General features: G+C 43.2%; 2 protein-coding genes and 1 long non-coding RNA gene across 4 annotated transcripts; 2 read left to right on the top strand and 1 right to left on the bottom strand.

The window, feature by feature from the left end:
- Nucleotides 1-973: 973 nt before the first annotated feature.
- On the bottom strand, nucleotides 974-5,720 carry THG1L (tRNA-histidine guanylyltransferase 1 like). 2 transcript variants are annotated; one of them, XM_068206021.1, is made up of 6 exons: nucleotides 5,361-5,720; nucleotides 4,390-4,566; nucleotides 3,775-3,944; nucleotides 2,995-3,083; nucleotides 2,301-2,408; nucleotides 974-1,738 (listed from the first exon to the last, which is right to left on the bottom strand). In XM_068206021.1, exons 1-6 carry the CDS (start codon nucleotides 5,543-5,545, stop codon nucleotides 1,577-1,579), a joined length of 891 nt encoding a protein of 296 aa, XP_068062122.1. In that variant the 5' UTR covers nucleotides 5,546-5,720; the 3' UTR covers nucleotides 974-1,576. The 2 variants fall into 2 exon arrangements, with proteins under 2 accessions (XP_068062122.1, XP_068062123.1); XM_068206022.1 differs by lacking the exons at nucleotides 4,390-4,566; nucleotides 5,361-5,720 and adding an exon at nucleotides 4,075-4,190 and having other exon boundaries at nucleotides 3,775-4,038.
- LOC137483149 (uncharacterized) lies at nucleotides 2,403-4,344 on the top strand. The gene is made up of 3 exons (XR_011004363.1): nucleotides 2,403-3,115; nucleotides 3,156-4,038; nucleotides 4,075-4,344. It is a non-coding gene; the product is annotated as an uncharacterized lncRNA (long non-coding RNA).
- A 144-nt stretch (nucleotides 5,721-5,864) lies between the features above and the next one.
- SOX30 (SRY-box transcription factor 30) lies at nucleotides 5,865-13,344 on the top strand. Its single transcript, XM_068206020.1, has 5 exons — nucleotides 5,865-6,545; nucleotides 7,727-7,966; nucleotides 9,217-9,390; nucleotides 10,498-10,975; nucleotides 12,910-13,344. The coding sequence occupies exons 1-5, from the start codon at nucleotides 5,939-5,941 to the stop codon at nucleotides 13,277-13,279; spliced, it is 1,869 nt and encodes a 622-aa protein (XP_068062121.1). The 5' UTR covers nucleotides 5,865-5,938; the 3' UTR covers nucleotides 13,280-13,344.
- The last annotated feature ends 3,133 nt before the right edge of the window (nucleotides 13,345-16,477 follow it).

The following is a 16,477-nucleotide window of genomic DNA, read 5'->3' as shown; positions in this document are numbered from 1 at the left end:
TACCATCAAGCCACGTCCTCTTCCTAGGAATCATGCAGCCCATTCTACAAACTAAAAACTAAATACATTCTCTCATTGCATGTACTTAACCAGTACAGAGAAGTAGGGGGGAAGTCCTGTGCTACTATAAACTCACAATCTCATTGCCTAATCTCAGGAACAACTCACAAGTTGAAGTTTACCTCGTCAGAGTTCTTTTTGGGAAAAAAACCACCAAAACCACATTGCCTTAAATGTGTACATTCTTCTTCAGGAAGGGGAAACAGAGAAGGCTGATAAGAGAATTCACAGGAGTCTAACTCAGTACTGTGGCCAGTACACACTTGATCCTTTCTTCCTATTTCTTATGGCCAGTCCCAACTGCTGACCATATCTTTGTTAGCAACAACTGGCCCGTGTTTTTGGATGGTTTTGCAACCAGCTTGGTTAGAAACAGTAATAGCCATATAAGCACCTATCATTATAGCTGTATTTCTACACTGAAATAGGTTATTTCCCTCAAATTCCTGTTACACTGGGACAAACCCCCATCCATTAGCAGAAATATTTCTGCTCTGAGAGGTCAATTTTGACAAAGTGACAGTTAAACCAGAACAGAACTGATCACAGAGCAGGCAACACACACTCTTCCCTCCCCTCTAACAAATATGGATTAGCAGCAATGCTCTGTCTGTGTCATTCCCAGGGAGATCAGAAAGCAGAGGCACAAATTGGTGTTGGCTCCCTCTTTGCAGGCACCTGGAACGTTCTGCTACGTTGTGCTGTATTTTTTTTTTTCATATATGCTGTGTTGTGTACAATAGGAGACAGGTGAATTCCCAGGCCATGGAATATGAGGAAAGATATCTATCCATGTCCTAACAGAATTCCAGCCTGTACAGTACCTTTATTATTAACTTCACTGCTTGGAACTGTCACCACTTACTAGTTCAAATCCCAGGAATGAGAAAGGCCACAGAATAAAACACAGAGGGAAGGTACTATTATTTATATTTTTTAAAAGTATAAAAATCCTGTACATTTGAAAAATACTTTTAAAATCAAGCACAGAAAACTGCTGGGCTTCTCCACTGTATTTCAGTAAGAATCAGACATCAGGCAGCTGAACAGTGTCACTCATCTGACTAAACACACCAGCCTTGAAAATTAATACTAAAACCCAAATGAAGTATTCTGGTCCATCTCAGTTAAAACAAAAATCGAACTAAGAATTTTCTGTTCAAATATTCAGGCTTTTTTATAGCTCATCAGTACAATAAGATACCTCATTGTTTAAATGCTATAGAAATACAGGAAATTTCTACATACTTTTTTTTACAAATACACATGTACAAGGCAGGAACAGTCTTAATTCATGATGAGGTCTTAATATTCAAAATATAGTATGATTTTAGCTTTCCATATGGGCATATCCTTGTATATCAGACAGCACCAGTGTCTTCTTTTTAGGCAGCAACAGTGCTAAACCCAATGTAGCTGCTGAAGAGGGTTCCAGGTCAAACTCTGCCATTCACCATTTGTATTCCTCACTTGCCAACAACCCAAGGTAAACTACCAGTTATGCTCATCAGAGATATCAACTATCCTCAGCCAGAATCTCAGGATATTCCTCCCAGAACTGGTCCCCAATGATGTCACAGTGCAGGGGAACAACTTTAGTCTTAGTCCGGGTCACTTCCACTTCTTTTTCTTCTTCTTCCTTTGGCAGTTTTATTTTCTTAGTGATGACTTCATTAACCTGAAAATACAGTTGACACATAAGCAGACATAAAATGCTCTAGAATGGATTCAAAAATTCTGATAAAAAAAAAATAAAAAAACACAGGGCAGGAATTTCTCCCACTAAATCAATGATGCAATCGTAGAATAATGAACATTTCCAAGTTACCTTAAAGCAGAAAAGGACTAAGCCAACTATGAGCTGAGCTACCTTATTGAACAGAAGTTTGTAATTCTTTTGCCATGGATATACTTGGGACCTAAGCCTGGGAAGGGCCTTGCCCAACTGATACAAACATGGTCATCTGCTGATACATGTTTCATCTCAATGGTCATAATTTGTATCTAAACCAGACTGCAGAGAGTGGCTTTTATATTATGCTCATAGAAACAGCTCTCAAAAACATCTCCAAAACAATGAGTCATCTTACACACATATGGCAAATATGGTTAATTTTAAGATATATTTATTCCCAGACATACACTGGAGATACAGGGGGTGCTCTTACAGTGCAGTCTGTCTGCCACAGTGTAACTACTTAAAATATCAGCCCAAAGCAAGTGGCAATAGGGTTTTTTACCTTCTGCCATATTAGGACAGTTCCTTTTCTATACATCAAAGGCTCATTGTTGTAGTTGATGTTGAATTCAGAAAATAAGATTTCATTCTTATCTCCAGCCAAAGTTCCCTGAGAGGAAAGGACAAGAAAAATACTCAGAGAAAACAAACAAATTGTATCTCTAGGATAGAGGAGGAATGAATACTGGAAGGAAGACAGACATTTGTAAAAGTTTTTCACCTTTATGTCACAAGGCTTAATTATTTCTCTCAATAGAGGAATTAATTCCAAGAGGGTTTTTATTACATTTTCAAGACAAATGGAAGACAGTCAACAGATTCCAGGAGAAAACAGGAATAATCTGCTGAAGTCTGCACAAGGAGACAAAACACAACAGAAGGGACTGGCAAACAACAGGACCTGAATTTTGCAACTGTTCCTCATGGGTTTGGATGCTGAACATTTTATGACTTTTCTAAGATTTCTGAAATTGCCAACTAAGAACTTAAACCCTGCTAATACTTGCTAATAATGTAAAATCACATTATTTGCTAGTGGTATTAATATTTGCACAATTGAAGAAGTTGTTGACTACACCCACAAAATTATTACAGTAAGAACAGACAAGCCAGGGCTTCTGGGCAGGCAAGACAATTTGCAAATCTTATTATTTAATTTTTAGCTGTAAAAAAACATAACTTCAGCAGACTCTTACCCGGAGCCTCTCCTGTGCTTGCACTGGTGTCAAACCACCTCGCTGCACAAGCATCCAGAACACTGTATTATAAAGGTTATTAATATGGCCTAGAGAAAACACAGAAATGAGTGTGAGGATAGTTATTTACCAAATCTGAGTGACTACTTAGGGAAAAACAGCTTTATTTCCAGAGCTGTATCCAAGAAACAGCCAAGAGTAAAGGGGAATTAATATAATCAGTTTCTAAAGAAGATACAATGTTTATAATAAATTGTTATGGTATTGCATATCATGACTAGAAGATAGATTTCATAAATGAAAAGGGCACAGCAGAGGCTGAAGGGTGTTTATGTGTAATGTAAATTACTTTCATTTGACAATAGGGACTAGGTACTGACAAAGGTCTAGAGACAAATCCAGTGGTCTGTTCTAACATGGAATATTCAGCACTTTTGATTACTACCTGTTGTGAACTTGAATATTTGCATCAATAAAGATTACCTTGGCTAAGCCAACTCTGAACACCAAAATTAATTGATTAATTCTATTAGCAATTCTAATATTTCTTGTGCTGAATTCACTCTCAGGATGAAATAAATTTAGTTGTAGCCTGAGCACTCCAAATTTCAGCCAGTACCCATACAAAGCCCAGAACAAGTGTAATATTATTGAAAACCACCACTCTACCTGCTGTTCTTTCAATGACAACTGTATATGTAAATACACTGGCAGAAAAGACATTTCTGTTCAGAGAAATGAACTCAACTGCACAAATCTCTCTTTTCTAGGAACACTTACAATCTGCTTGCCTCCAGCTGAGGTAGTCCTTCAAATTCTGGTTGCTGGGATATAACACAATTCGTCCATCAAATCCTGGTGGGTACAGAAGCTGCTGGTCCTTAAAGTAATCCTTCCAATAGAACACGTAACTTGAGGAAAACTGGGAGACCACATGAGTCATGAACTTACTTGCAAACACAGAACAAGAGAAAAAAATAAAGAAATACATGGGTGTGATTATATATCTGTGCTTATCTGAGGTATCAGTAGTGACAGCTCTTAGTGGAGGGCAACATTTCTTAAATAATGGCCAAACAGATGAGGAATGGCACAGAGACTTTTGAACAACAGAGGTACTGAGAATTGTCACATTCTCATAAAAAACTGTCTGTTTATAATGTTTTGATTGTTTATATAATAAGTTGTTTATGTAACTTTTTTACAAGCTCTGTATTATTGAACATATTTTCCTGAAACATCACATGTAAAGAATCCACATAAAAAACTTGAACTAACTGCAGTGTAAACACCAGCCCTCCTCCTAACTTCAGTGTGTAGGTAAAGACAAACCTGAAGAAGAATTATAAAGAGATGTTAAAAACAAATTCACTTCAGTATCAAAGCAGCTGTTACCTTGCTCTTCTTTTAAACCACCTGCTCTTCTTTTTGAAAACAAAACTATATTCATCACTCTGTCCATAAGCAACAGCAATATCCTCCAGTTCTTGCATCACTGTCTGGGCACACTTGGTCATCAGGTGCAGAGCACGGTCATCATTTGGCTTTTTGAATTCATGCTGCTCAGAAAACCTTCAAAGCAAAAATAGCTGCATAAGAGTCCCTTAAAAAGCTACTAAAATGCTAACCCATTCATTTTCACCATATTTGCTTTATATGAATATTGATTTCCAGTATCCCGTCAATACTGACAAAAGAATTCCCTCCAGGTATGAAAAGCAGGAACAAAAATCCTCGTTATCCACTCTGGATAATCCATTCTCTTTCTCACCAGTATCTGACCCTAACCAGTCTTTTAAAGAAGCCGGTTTGTGTATTTTAATTGGAAATGGATAACAAATACGACTTTCTGTAAAGTCCCTTTCTCACAGGGTTTCTTTAATATTCAGTCCAATAAGGGCAACATTATCAATAAACTTGTCAAAACTCAAGAGCTTTACCAAAACCAGAGATAATATCCCAGCAAGAACTTGTGTTATCTACCAAGCGAGAGAACTGTGCCCCATTTATGCCGAGGGAAGGCAAATGCCACACAGACACCGACTCCAAACACCAGTACACATCCCTGTATAGCAGCTGCTCTCCCTCCCCAGCACATCCAAGGCAGGGAATCATTTCCCTACTCGGACCATTCCCTACCATCCTGCTCTGAAGCCGCCCGTGAAAACAAAATCCCGGTGGAATTCCGTGTCTTGGAGAGGCCGAGTGGGGGACACGAGGATCTCCATCCCCGCACCGGCAGGACTCACACAGGCCGGACAGGAACAGCCCAGCGCAACCCGGGCAGCACCAGGACGCCGCTGTCGGCACGGCGCTCTCAGCCCGCACCCGGGGGCCCCGCAGCGCCCGCCCGGCCCTGCCCGCACCTGTGGAAGTTGCGGCCGTCCAGCCGCACCACGATCCAGCAGTTGGGCAGGACCGTGTCGTCCGCCTCGAAGTCCCGCACGTACTCGAACTTGCTCTTGGCCATGGCGAGGCCGCGGCGGCCGCGCGGGGAGCCCGGAGCGCAGCCGGCAGCGATGGCCGCGGCCGCCCGGCAGCAGCGCAGCATGACCGGCGCGGAAGCGGAAAGAGCGGCGCCCAGCCCTTCTGGGCGGCCCGGAGCAGCGCTCGGTGGTGCCGGCGGACGGCGGGCGGAGCCGGCGGGCGGAGCGCGGGGCGGCTCCGGCAACGGCGCCCATGGCGGCTGCGGGGCGCGGAGCCGGGGCCGGAGACCCGAGCGCCCCGGTCCCAGCGCGCCGAGCAACGAGCGCGGGATGGGCGGTCGGGGCGGCCCCACCGGTGGGCGCGGGACGGGGGGACAGCACGACCGAGCCGGCGGGGCTGGGGCTCGGTGCGCGCCCCGCGGTTGGTGCGGGATGCGGGCTCGGTGCGCGCCGGCGGCGCGGGGCCGCGGGGAGCGTTGGCGCAACGGTGGCGGCGGCCGAGGAGCGGCGGCGGAGCGATGGAGCGCAGGGTCAGGCACTGCCGCTTCCGCGCCCGGGCGAGCCCCGCCTCGCCCCCCGGGCACAGGGAGGTCGTGGGCCCCCTCGGAGGGCTGCGCGTCCAAGTGCAGGAACACTCGAGCCGGCCCGGGCACAGCGGAGGAGCGGCGAAGGAGAGCAGCTGCATCTCAACTCCGGCGGCGGTTGAGAAAGAGGCCCGGAATGCTATCAGGAGAGAAAGGGACCATGAGAGGGGCAGCGGTGACCGCCAGAACGAGGAGCAGGTCCTGGAGCAAGCTGGGAATAAGCCCTGGAGAAGAGCTGCCGTCCAAACGGAGCGACCCAACGTGGCCTATGAGGCCCGCCCAGTGAGGGTGGAGAAGATCGATGCCCCGGCTGGATCCCTGTGCGAGCTTGGGAACGCTCCTCAAGATCAGAATATCCCGGTCTTGTTTCAGTCCTTATCTCCCGTGTCCCACGTACAGCTCCAAAGCCCTCTGCCCTCGCAGCTGATGCATGCGGCTCCAGTGCCGGTAAAACAAGTGCCAGTTCAATTGCAGCCTCTACTGCAGCGGCCAAAGATTGAAACAAAAAACGTTCCCCTCACAGTCCTGCCCTCGGATTCAGGTATCATGGTCACAGAGCTTGCAGGGTGGCACGCAGGTGACTGCTTATCAGGCAGGAGAACACGAGTGGAAAGGTCATGTTAGAAAACCATCCCTTTGCAAAGGCTAGGTTTAGCACAACTCTTGCACGGTGTAAGACACGAAAGCACCGGAGCACGGAGTTCTGTAGTGCTTTGTTACAATCAAGGCAGTTTTGTCATGTTGCTCCCTGTCTGCATGAAACCCCTTGGGACAGGGTTCAGAATTACACTGAGTTGTGATTGCAGTTTTAAGGTCAGGAATCTGCTTGATTTTAAAAGGTATAAAATAGTCATATACCTCTCTGAAAAAATCTGGACATGTTAAATGAAGAGCATTTTGAAACATCTACATGAGAAGCTTTTTTTTAATATCTAGGCATTCAAAATTAATTACTTAAGTAAGGTCTTAAAGACTTTTTCCCTTTATCAATGATGTGAAAGAGTTAATTTCTAAACCTTTTCCAGGAGGAAATTGCTTGCTCAGGGATCAGTTTTAAGGGGCCTGTGGATTCGTCATGTTGCCAGCTCAATTTAAATGCAGCCTGTGTTTACAAAGAGCCAAAGCCAGGTATCATGTAACAATTATTTGGGAACACAGGTTCCTCCAACAAAACAAGTGTCCAAATCCAAAAAAACAGAAAAAAAATATATTTATGTCTCAAAAAAACCAACTCAACAAAACCCAAGCAGAAACCCAAAATAGCAACACCCGCAGCTGAGCAGGCAGGGACTGCACAGATGTGGGACTAAGCAGCCTCCCCATCCTTAATCCTAGTCCCTGCATCCTTAGGGTTTTGGTTCCATAGTTCTGGTGGTGATAATAAATTTGCAGTGGTGTGGTGCTATATAATGATTAGGTTATAAATTCATAAGAAAACAAGCCAACTGAAACCCAAACTAGTGTGTTAGCAGTCCCTGTTAATTTCCTTTTTTTTTTGTTTTTGTAATTATACGTAACAAAAGCCAGGTAACTGATTCCTTGTGCAGTGACCCAGCAAAGGGCTGTGGAGGATTTTGTAGGAAGTGCTCTCCAAATGTGCACTGAGTTTGGTCTGTCCAAAGCTCCGGTGATGCTGTTGCCAAATATCCTGTGGGTGTGGTATTGAGTGTGACCTGCTGTATTCCCTGGAAGGTGATGATCTTTCCTTGCCTTGTTGCACAGGCATGCCAGACACTCCGTTCAGCAAGACCAAAAGTGGCCGTGTGAAGCGTCCCATGAACGCATTCATGGTGTGGGCCCGCATCCACAGGGCTGCTGTGGCCAAAGCCAACCCAGGTGCCAACAATGCAGAGATCAGCGTTCAGCTGGGCCTGGAGTGGAGCAAACTCACTGAAGAGCAGAAGCAGCCGTATTACGAGGAAGCTAACAAAATAAAACTGAGGCACAGGGAACAATTTCCTGGTAAACATCTTAGTTATTTACCAGAATGCTTTAGAAGTGCAGGGCTTTTTGGAAAATTGATCTCTGGCATTATGGCATTTAATAGAGCTAGAAAAAAAGTACAGCTTTTTCAAGCACACAATCCTTCTGTGTGCTTGAAACCATGAACTTTTTAAAGCATCCAAAATGCTGGTGCTTAGAACCTTGCAGCTACAGCAGCTTTTTTGAATGCTTTAGTAGTCGAATGGCCAGAGAGTGGGTTTGTGTGGCCTGCTACATCAGTTTCCTTGCTCCAGAAACAGCTGCCCAGGTGGCCTGTGGTGACACATGTGTCCATTTCTTAAAAGCAGGAAAGGGAAATGTCACGGGAAGCACAAACAGCATTGTATTCTGTGGGATTCTTCAACATGTAGACTTGAGGTTCCCACATAATGCTGTGGAAAATGTTTCACGGCCTTTTGTCAAGCGTTAAAATTTGTACCTTTAACAATTTCATTTATCCAGAAAATAACAGAATGTAAAACACTTTTAAAAAGCTGTTGAGATACCAGGTGTTGTGATCCTTTCTCTCTCTGTTGTCATAATGCTACTTGTTCATGATCCTGCCTAATCTGTCATAAAGAAAAGAGCATCACTCTCCCTCTCTCCTCACATCTTTCAAAAAAAGAAAAAAAAAAGGCATTTCTTTAAAGTTGCATTAAGAGTTAACCTGCGTAAGTAACCAAACAGCTCAGTGTAAATTCATGATATATTCTTATGTCTATTAGAGTTTGGTTAATGTTGTCAGGCAAAGGCAAACCTGCTCTTCCACAATCTATCCAGGGTTCCCAGTGGATCATATTTTGTGTTATATCTTGTAACCTGCAGATATACCTGAGATTTTAGGGGTTAAGGGAACCAAGAGGAAAGACCACATTTTGAGTTTTCCTCCACACTGAATGCCCAAGGTACAGTGAGTGTCATGTTCTCCTTAATGTGGTTTCCTCAGCTGGGCCACATCACTCCCCAGTGTTTGGTATTTTTTTGTCTCACAAGCAGCTCCTACTTGGTAACTTCTAAACAATACCCAAATATTTCTATTTCATTTCCATCTCCAGTAAAATTCCCCATTTCTAGCTCAACAAAACAACTGGAGCATTGCCATTGCCTAAAGGAGCAGGTTTTGGACTTGTCTTATCAGATCCTTCAGAATTACAGATAACATAGCTTTAGATAAATAATGAAACCATCCAAAATATTGAATGTCTGCATCTTTTTTTCATCTCTGACAGGTTGGGTTTATCAGCCAAACAGAAAGAAGTGTTCTCCACCACCTGGCTCTGCTGCATTTTCGGGCACTTCCCAGAGTACCATCACTACAAATCCAGCTGGCATCCTTCCCTTCTCATCACCTACTTACTCGTTTGTCAACTCCAGTGTTAAGAACAGTATTGGATGTCCAGTCTGTGAGTTTTCAGTCATGGAATATTTTAAAAATTCAGAATTTACCTGTTCCAGTAGTGACAAGGCAAGGGGGAATGGCTTCAAACTGAAAGAGGGTAGGTTTAGATTAGATATTGGGAAGGAGCTTTGCTGTGAGCATGGTGAGGCCCTGGCACAGGTTGCCCAGAGAAGGTGTGATTATTTACCAACATTTCTTTTCTACTTAAGATATTAAGCTCATTTGGTCTCCATCTCACAGATACCCTGGAATGATCCTTCCTTTTTACAAAAGGTCCACACTGGCAGTGAAATAGTGTGAGAGCCCCCAGATCAGTGTAAGAGCTGATCTGCATATTCCTTAGAGAAAGAGCTCTGGCTCTGTCAAGGCATGGATAGTGGATTTCAAGAGCAAATAGCTCAGATCCAGGCAATGGCATTTTCCTCTAAGTGTCCTGGAAAAGGCTGCTTTCTTTGCAATGAGACAAGAAAATTAAATGCCAGCTTATGCTGTGTGGTAATACTTGGAGATATTAAAGCAAAAGAATACTCGGCTTTGTTCTGGTGTAGTTCTGAGTTAGTGATGTTTGAAAATTCCTATGCAATGTGTTTTGAAATCTTTCCCTAGAAAGGCAGCCCTGTTGATGAGGTGTGATTTGAGAGTGTACATTGAAGTTTGTGCTCTGTAAAATAGTTCAAAGTAAAATTGTCTAGTGGGTACATTCATTGATGAAATAAGGAAACATACTGGGGATTAGGGTGTTTCAGGCTCCTCAGCACACAGTTTTGTTATAAATTTGGCTTACTTCACATCAGTAGACTTGTGAGGTCTTCTGAGCTGAAGGCATAGTCCAACCCATTGTGGGGCCTTATTAGGACAAGACATAGCCTCACCAGAGCAATGTATCCTCTTTAGCCACTTCCTTCCACCCGTGGGTTTCTGTGCAAGGAAGCTTTAATGTGTGGGCTCCAAACCCATCTCTCAGAATGGTGTCACTTTAGGTGTATGACATGAGTTGCTGGGAAATTTCAGGGGGGGTTATTCTGTCTGTACCCAGAAATGCTGTGGTTTGCTATGATGCTGTTTATCAGAACTCTCTGTTCATGTCTGATAACTGTTTTGTTTCCTGAAGGTGAGTCTCCCGCCATCCGTCTGACGGCTCCTTCAATCCAGCACGCTGTGCCCATGACCCTTTTCCAGACCACGGCTGCAAGCACCACATCAGTGGCTGTTGCAGTTCCAACCCTGCCTCTGCACCCTGTAGTTTCATCACAGCACTTTGCTGAGCCTGCTCAGACAGAAGCTTTTGTATCACCTGGGCTCAATTTCTCCCTGAAGAGACCTGCACCCATTTTCGCTGACAGCTTCAGCAACAGAAACCCAAGTAACATCAGCAGCACTAGTGGCAGGTTTTCTGTCTCTAACAGTGAGATCACAGGGTTTTCTGTTTTTCCTGGAGGGATAGCTCTTCCCCAGGCTACCCCTTTTATTGCCTCACCTGCCTATGTGTCTGCTCCCATCGGACAACCAGCCAGTTTGTTTGGAGGAACTCCTCAGTTTCCATTTTGCCACCCTTCCTTTATACCTGGACCTCGCTGCTTCCCCTCAAGGTAATGAAACCATTTCAGTACCAGTAAGAAAAAATGCTGAAAGGCAGAGAATCTTTTGACTTGCAGACAGCAGGTGGAGCATTCAGAGGGAAAGGAGCTCTTACCTTCATGTGCTGGGACCCCCTGGCCTCAGCCTGTTCGTAATACGTGCCCAGTTACTGAAGGCTCCATAGAACTGTTGCAGTAATTGGCACTCCCAAGGCCATGACAAACAGAAATATCTTCTTTCCACTCTATGGGTATAAGTGCAGTTGATTTTGGCAGAAGAGCATTAGGTAGAGATAATGTAAACATACTTTGAAAATGATCAGATAGAATTAGAGTGGGTGTGTCCTGGAGGTGTCTCCTGGGTACACTGTGGTTGCCATAAGTGCTCATATTTCTGAAACCCAGCCTGGTGGGAAGTGTCTGCTGAATTCTTGTGTAAGTAGTAATTCCTAGTTCTTCCTTTTCAGTCAATCAGAGGTCCCCTAATCCAAGAATTTCCAGGCTAACACATGTAGTGTCCCGTGGGTGTTTGTGGGCTGAGCATGCACAGAAAGCACCAGTGCCCTGGTGCAGGTGGGCAGCACAAACACCAGACATCTGATGCTTATTCTTTACAGGGCATCATTTTGTTTTCATGACTCTGCAGTAGCAAACCTAACAAATTATTACGATTGTTAGACTTCAATTTTGCCTGTTTATTCACTGCTTCTATTGCTACTATTCTCACTAGTAGCAGTAACCCATGTGTTCCTGTGGCAATTAGACCACCTGGTCTTTAATTAGGGCTAATGATGACCCATCAAACTTAGAAGAACTTCATAAGCTGACAAGTGCAATACAAGACATTTTTTTATTTTTGAGGTACTTTAAGGAAACACAGAACACATATTCCCAAAATTGCTGAAAATCATCTTTGCTCAGCCCTTGGTGTCTGAAATTAGATGGTTTTGTGAGGCCTCTGAGAAGGGTGAGTTCTTCTAGCATAAAAGACTGTTCTGATTTCACACATTAATGGACTTCTGAAGTCCATTAATGCCAGCTGAATGCCAGCTTTGCTAATGCCAGGGTCTTTCTAATACAGTGATTTATCAGTTCTCTGTCCTATAAACTCATTTTTTTTTTGCATACAAGAGTCATGATTTCTGAACTGAAAGTGCAGATGTATGCACTAAAAATTTAAATATTAGATTGGAATGATGATTAGTCCCCTTGAAACCTTAATAGATATTGTATCAATGTCTTTACAATGCCTGCACTGTGGAGCTCTATTACTTCTTTACATATTTTTGTTTTCTTCACAATGTAGTGAATTTCTCTAAAACACTGTAAATTACAATCCCTTTGTCTTTCTGCATCAGAATAAAAATTCAGGCATCTGCCACTGGAAGAATACAGTTCCATTTGACATAATAACTTCCTGCAATTTACTATGTGGTTACTTTTTAAAAATTTATCACTGTGCATTCTCTAAATATTAACATTGATAACCACATATTGGGCACAAGGACTCCTTGTCCTGTTTGATAGCAGTGTAACAGATGCAAGATCTCACTAAAAATTACAAATAAGAGTGTTTTACCCCGGGTCTGTCACAAGATTTGGCATACAGAAATTACACAAACTGACTTTTGATGCTTTGTTTTATTAATCTGAGTATGTTGGTTAACTCACTGCATGCTGGTTTATTTATGGTATTATTTGATTGATAAATACAGTGGGGTTTATGTTTGTTCTCAGAGCAACCTCGTGTGTGCATGTGGTTGAAGAGGTGCTTATGCATAGAAATGGAATCTGAACTACTCTTGTTATGGCCCTAGTGCTGAAATTAGGCATGGTTTTACATTTGTATGTTTTAAAAAACGAGATGAGCAGAGTAGCACAGAACATCAGTGTCATTGTGCAGCCCTGCATTTCTGAAAGCCAACCTTGAATCTCTTCCCTTGCAGCACATTCCCACTCAGAGCTCCGTTTGGCTACGGGAATTTCTCCAGCTCAGTGCCTCAGTGCTTTGGCTTTTATGAGGAGAGGAACCAGAGGCAGGAGGTGATATTTTCCACTCTGGATGAAGACTATCGTTTCAGGGCATACTCAGAAGAGAGGCTACGTGAGAGCCAGCGTGTCTGTGGGAGCCCTGAAATCGTGTCCTGTCCGAGCACCTGCAGTGAGGAGCGAGTTCTGAGCCCCCTGCCACAGCTGGACGTGGAAGTGGTGGAGGAGGTTTTGCCATCCCCCCCATCTACTCCCTCCAGCACTTACATTGTCAATGTAACTGACAGTGATGAGGAAGAGGAAGTAAAGTTTTTTCAAGTATTGTAATTTTTAAAACTTATTATAATCCAGAGCAATATTATAGAATGGGAAATAAATGTTTTCCTCAACACCACCTTTTCAGTCAGTGTGTTCAATGGGAAACCCTGGTGGCTTCAGTAAGTTGCACAGGTCATTTTGAAGAGCTGTTTATATAAGAGGAAAGTCTTACAAATAGCAGAAAATGCCTGTTCATTTCTGAAAGCTGATCTGGCCTGCAGGAATGCATGTACAAATCCCTCCACAAGTATGTTTTGGGGTATAAAACTGATGTTTGTGAGATTATTCTCTAGATCTAACTTCCCTCTTCTCCCAACTTTCTTTTTATACCCTGTGGAGTAGGATATCAGACATATTTCGATGCACCAGAATCTAGAATGGTACACAACTGTTGTGATTTATTCTACCAAGCCCAGGGAAAGGGAAGACTGGTTTAACATATCCTGGATATACTAATGGGAAACTACATGTGAGGGTGATCTCTTCTTCCCTCCCAGCTAGAGCTGATGTCCTGGAGTGGTTGTTGGGGATCTGTGTCTGCAGGTCTGTGTCACTGCAGCCAGACCTCAGCTGAGCTCTCTTGAAGGCTCTCCTGTCTTGTCTACAACAGAAGTGAAAGTTACACAAACAACCCACTCAAACCTGGCTTCCTCTGCTTCATCCCTCAGCATGTCTGGCAGCCCTACAGCCAGTAAAGTGTGATAGAAGAGGTTTTTAGTTCCCATTTCTAGGTGATTTTCAGCTCACCCACAAACTTTCCCATAATGCAGATTCCTGAAGTGCCAAGTATTTGTGCCAAGTGCTGTTACTTCTCCTGAAATGTGTGAAGTGGCCAGTGTTGGCAGGGCCAGTGCCTTGTGTGCTCTCCTGCAAGCCTTCATGGCAGTGCAGAGGGTAATTGGGGCATAAGAGGGACATGTTCTACTCTCTTATAATTATTTTCTTCTTTACTGTTTACCTTAATCTAAACTAAAAGCCACCTTGTGTCCTTCTCAGCTTGAAAAACACAGGAAGATTTTTCTGTGCAAAGTTTGTTTTCCTCCTGCTACTGTAAAAGTCTAAAGACACTTGATGCTTCCCAGTACATCACTGCTATCCATTTACAGAGACAACTTTCTTCTCCAAAATTACTGGACAGTTTTATGGACTGGATATAACTAAAAGCCCTGGTGCTGTTATACCTGCTTCCCTTTTCCTATTAGAATTAGCTATTATAGAATTAACTAGTATAGTCACTGTTGTGTTGGAGAAGGTTGCAGGCAGCACAGAGAGGATTATAAGTGTTTCACGTGTGGAAATAGAGTTAAAAGATGTGTCTGCTGATATAATCATCTTCAAGTTCACTTGCCTGTGGGAATGAAGCAAAAGTCATAGCAGAAAGTGGTAGCAGTGACCCACCCTTTAAAAGAAGCACAGAGAGTGCTTTGATACCCTTTTGCTATCAGCACATCAGGACAAGCCCTTGTCTAGCTCCTGATCATCTTACAGCACTTCTCCCTCTTTGGCATGACAGCTGCTCCAGGGCCCTTCCAAATATTCCTGCTGTCTTACATGGGTGGTGGAAAAGCAGAGCTGACCAGAATATTCTGGGTCAGCTGAAGGTGCTCTCAACTGTTAAGACACTGGATAAAGGAGGTAATTTTTGAATCTCCAGTTTCCTTCACGGATTCACAGCCTCCTTCCTTTGATATTTTCAAATGATCTGAACCAGAAGAATGTTCTGTAAAATGGGAGATTTCACATTCCACTCAAGTCAGCCAAAGTTGTAACATTTCTCTCATCAGTGAGAGTGTAATGCAGAGGTTAGGCAGGACAGTCCTCTCCCTTCTCCGGCTAAGACTTTGATTCTGGGTAAAGTTTCCTTCAGTGTCAGCAGGGGTCTTCTCAGAGCACTTTGTTCCACAGGCTTTCCTGAGAGAGTGTTCACATGAAATATTACTGAGCTGTGGTACACGTCTCAGTCATTCTCTGCTCAAGTCTGGTTCTTGAGCAGGCATTTTCCTCTCCCTGGGTCCGTTTCTTTCTATGTGCCTAATTCCTGATTTACTATGAACATAAAAGGAGAATCCTCATCTTTTGCACTCCAGCTGACAACAACAGCATTAAATCATCTTGAAAATTGTCAAGCAAGTGCAGAACCCCCTCTGCAAAAGCTCTGTCATCAGCTTTGCCCTGGGGAGGCTGAAACACCTCACCCTTGCTCCGGGTGCTGCATGGAGGCTGCTGCTCCATGCCTTGGCCACGGGGGATGTAACAGATGAGGGAGCACAGCAGACTTTAAATTCCCAGCTGATACTCTTAATCAGTTTGGATCCTGGAGGAAATGAGTCTGAGCCTGTGTAATTCTTAAATAACCAGAAGTCTGACCTTGTTCTGTGAAATCCCGCAAATGTCCCACTGACTCTGGGGAAGAGATTTTGAAGAGGTGGGCACAGGCAGGATCTGACTCACCCTGTGCCAGAAACAGCATCACAGCACCTGAGCACTGCTATTAAGGCTAAAATACCCTGAATTTTTCCATGCAACAATGCCTCAGTAATACAAATGATATACCATATATATGGATAGATTAACCTATATATAACCACTGCACAGCCTGTCGTTATATTTTTATACAGGGAGTTTCTGGTGGTTTTAAACGGAGATATCTGATCTCATATTACCAAGATCCAAAGGTAAAAATATCACTATATAACAAATGCAAATATCACACATTTTTTATTTTTATGATACTTGAATGCTGAAAACAATCACAAGCAGATAGTTGTTGGCCTAAATATTTTAATAATCTTAACATAAGGGTCATTTTATTCCATTTTGTGCTTTTTTGAGCTGACCTTCTTTTAGAGAAATACACGGAGCAGTGCCTGTGAAGATTTGTTGTACTGAGAAGATTTGTGACAATCTTTTAGTACAAGCCTACGTGCTTCTCATCAAAGTGTTTTTTTTTCCTTTGGATAGACAGAAATTTTACGCAGGGATGAAAGCAGGGTAGCTAAATTTGTGTCTAAACTTGGCTTGCATTTTTACTTATTTATAATATAAACATGCACAATAATGTCATTGTTTTCTTCTATATTACAGGCAGCTATAAATAAGTAGGGGAATTCACAGGAAAAAAAAAAAAACAGATTTCCCTTCAGGATATTCCATATGATTAGAAAAGTGCTGAAATTTTGCCCCTGTATTTTTTGCTCTTTGAAACAA

The sequence above is a fragment of the Anomalospiza imberbis genome, chromosome 15 (genome assembly GCF_031753505.1).
Source record: "Anomalospiza imberbis isolate Cuckoo-Finch-1a 21T00152 chromosome 15, ASM3175350v1, whole genome shotgun sequence".
Classification (NCBI taxonomy): domain Eukaryota; kingdom Metazoa; phylum Chordata; class Aves; order Passeriformes; family Viduidae; genus Anomalospiza; species Anomalospiza imberbis.
This window is presented reverse-complemented; position numbering and strand designations above follow the sequence as displayed.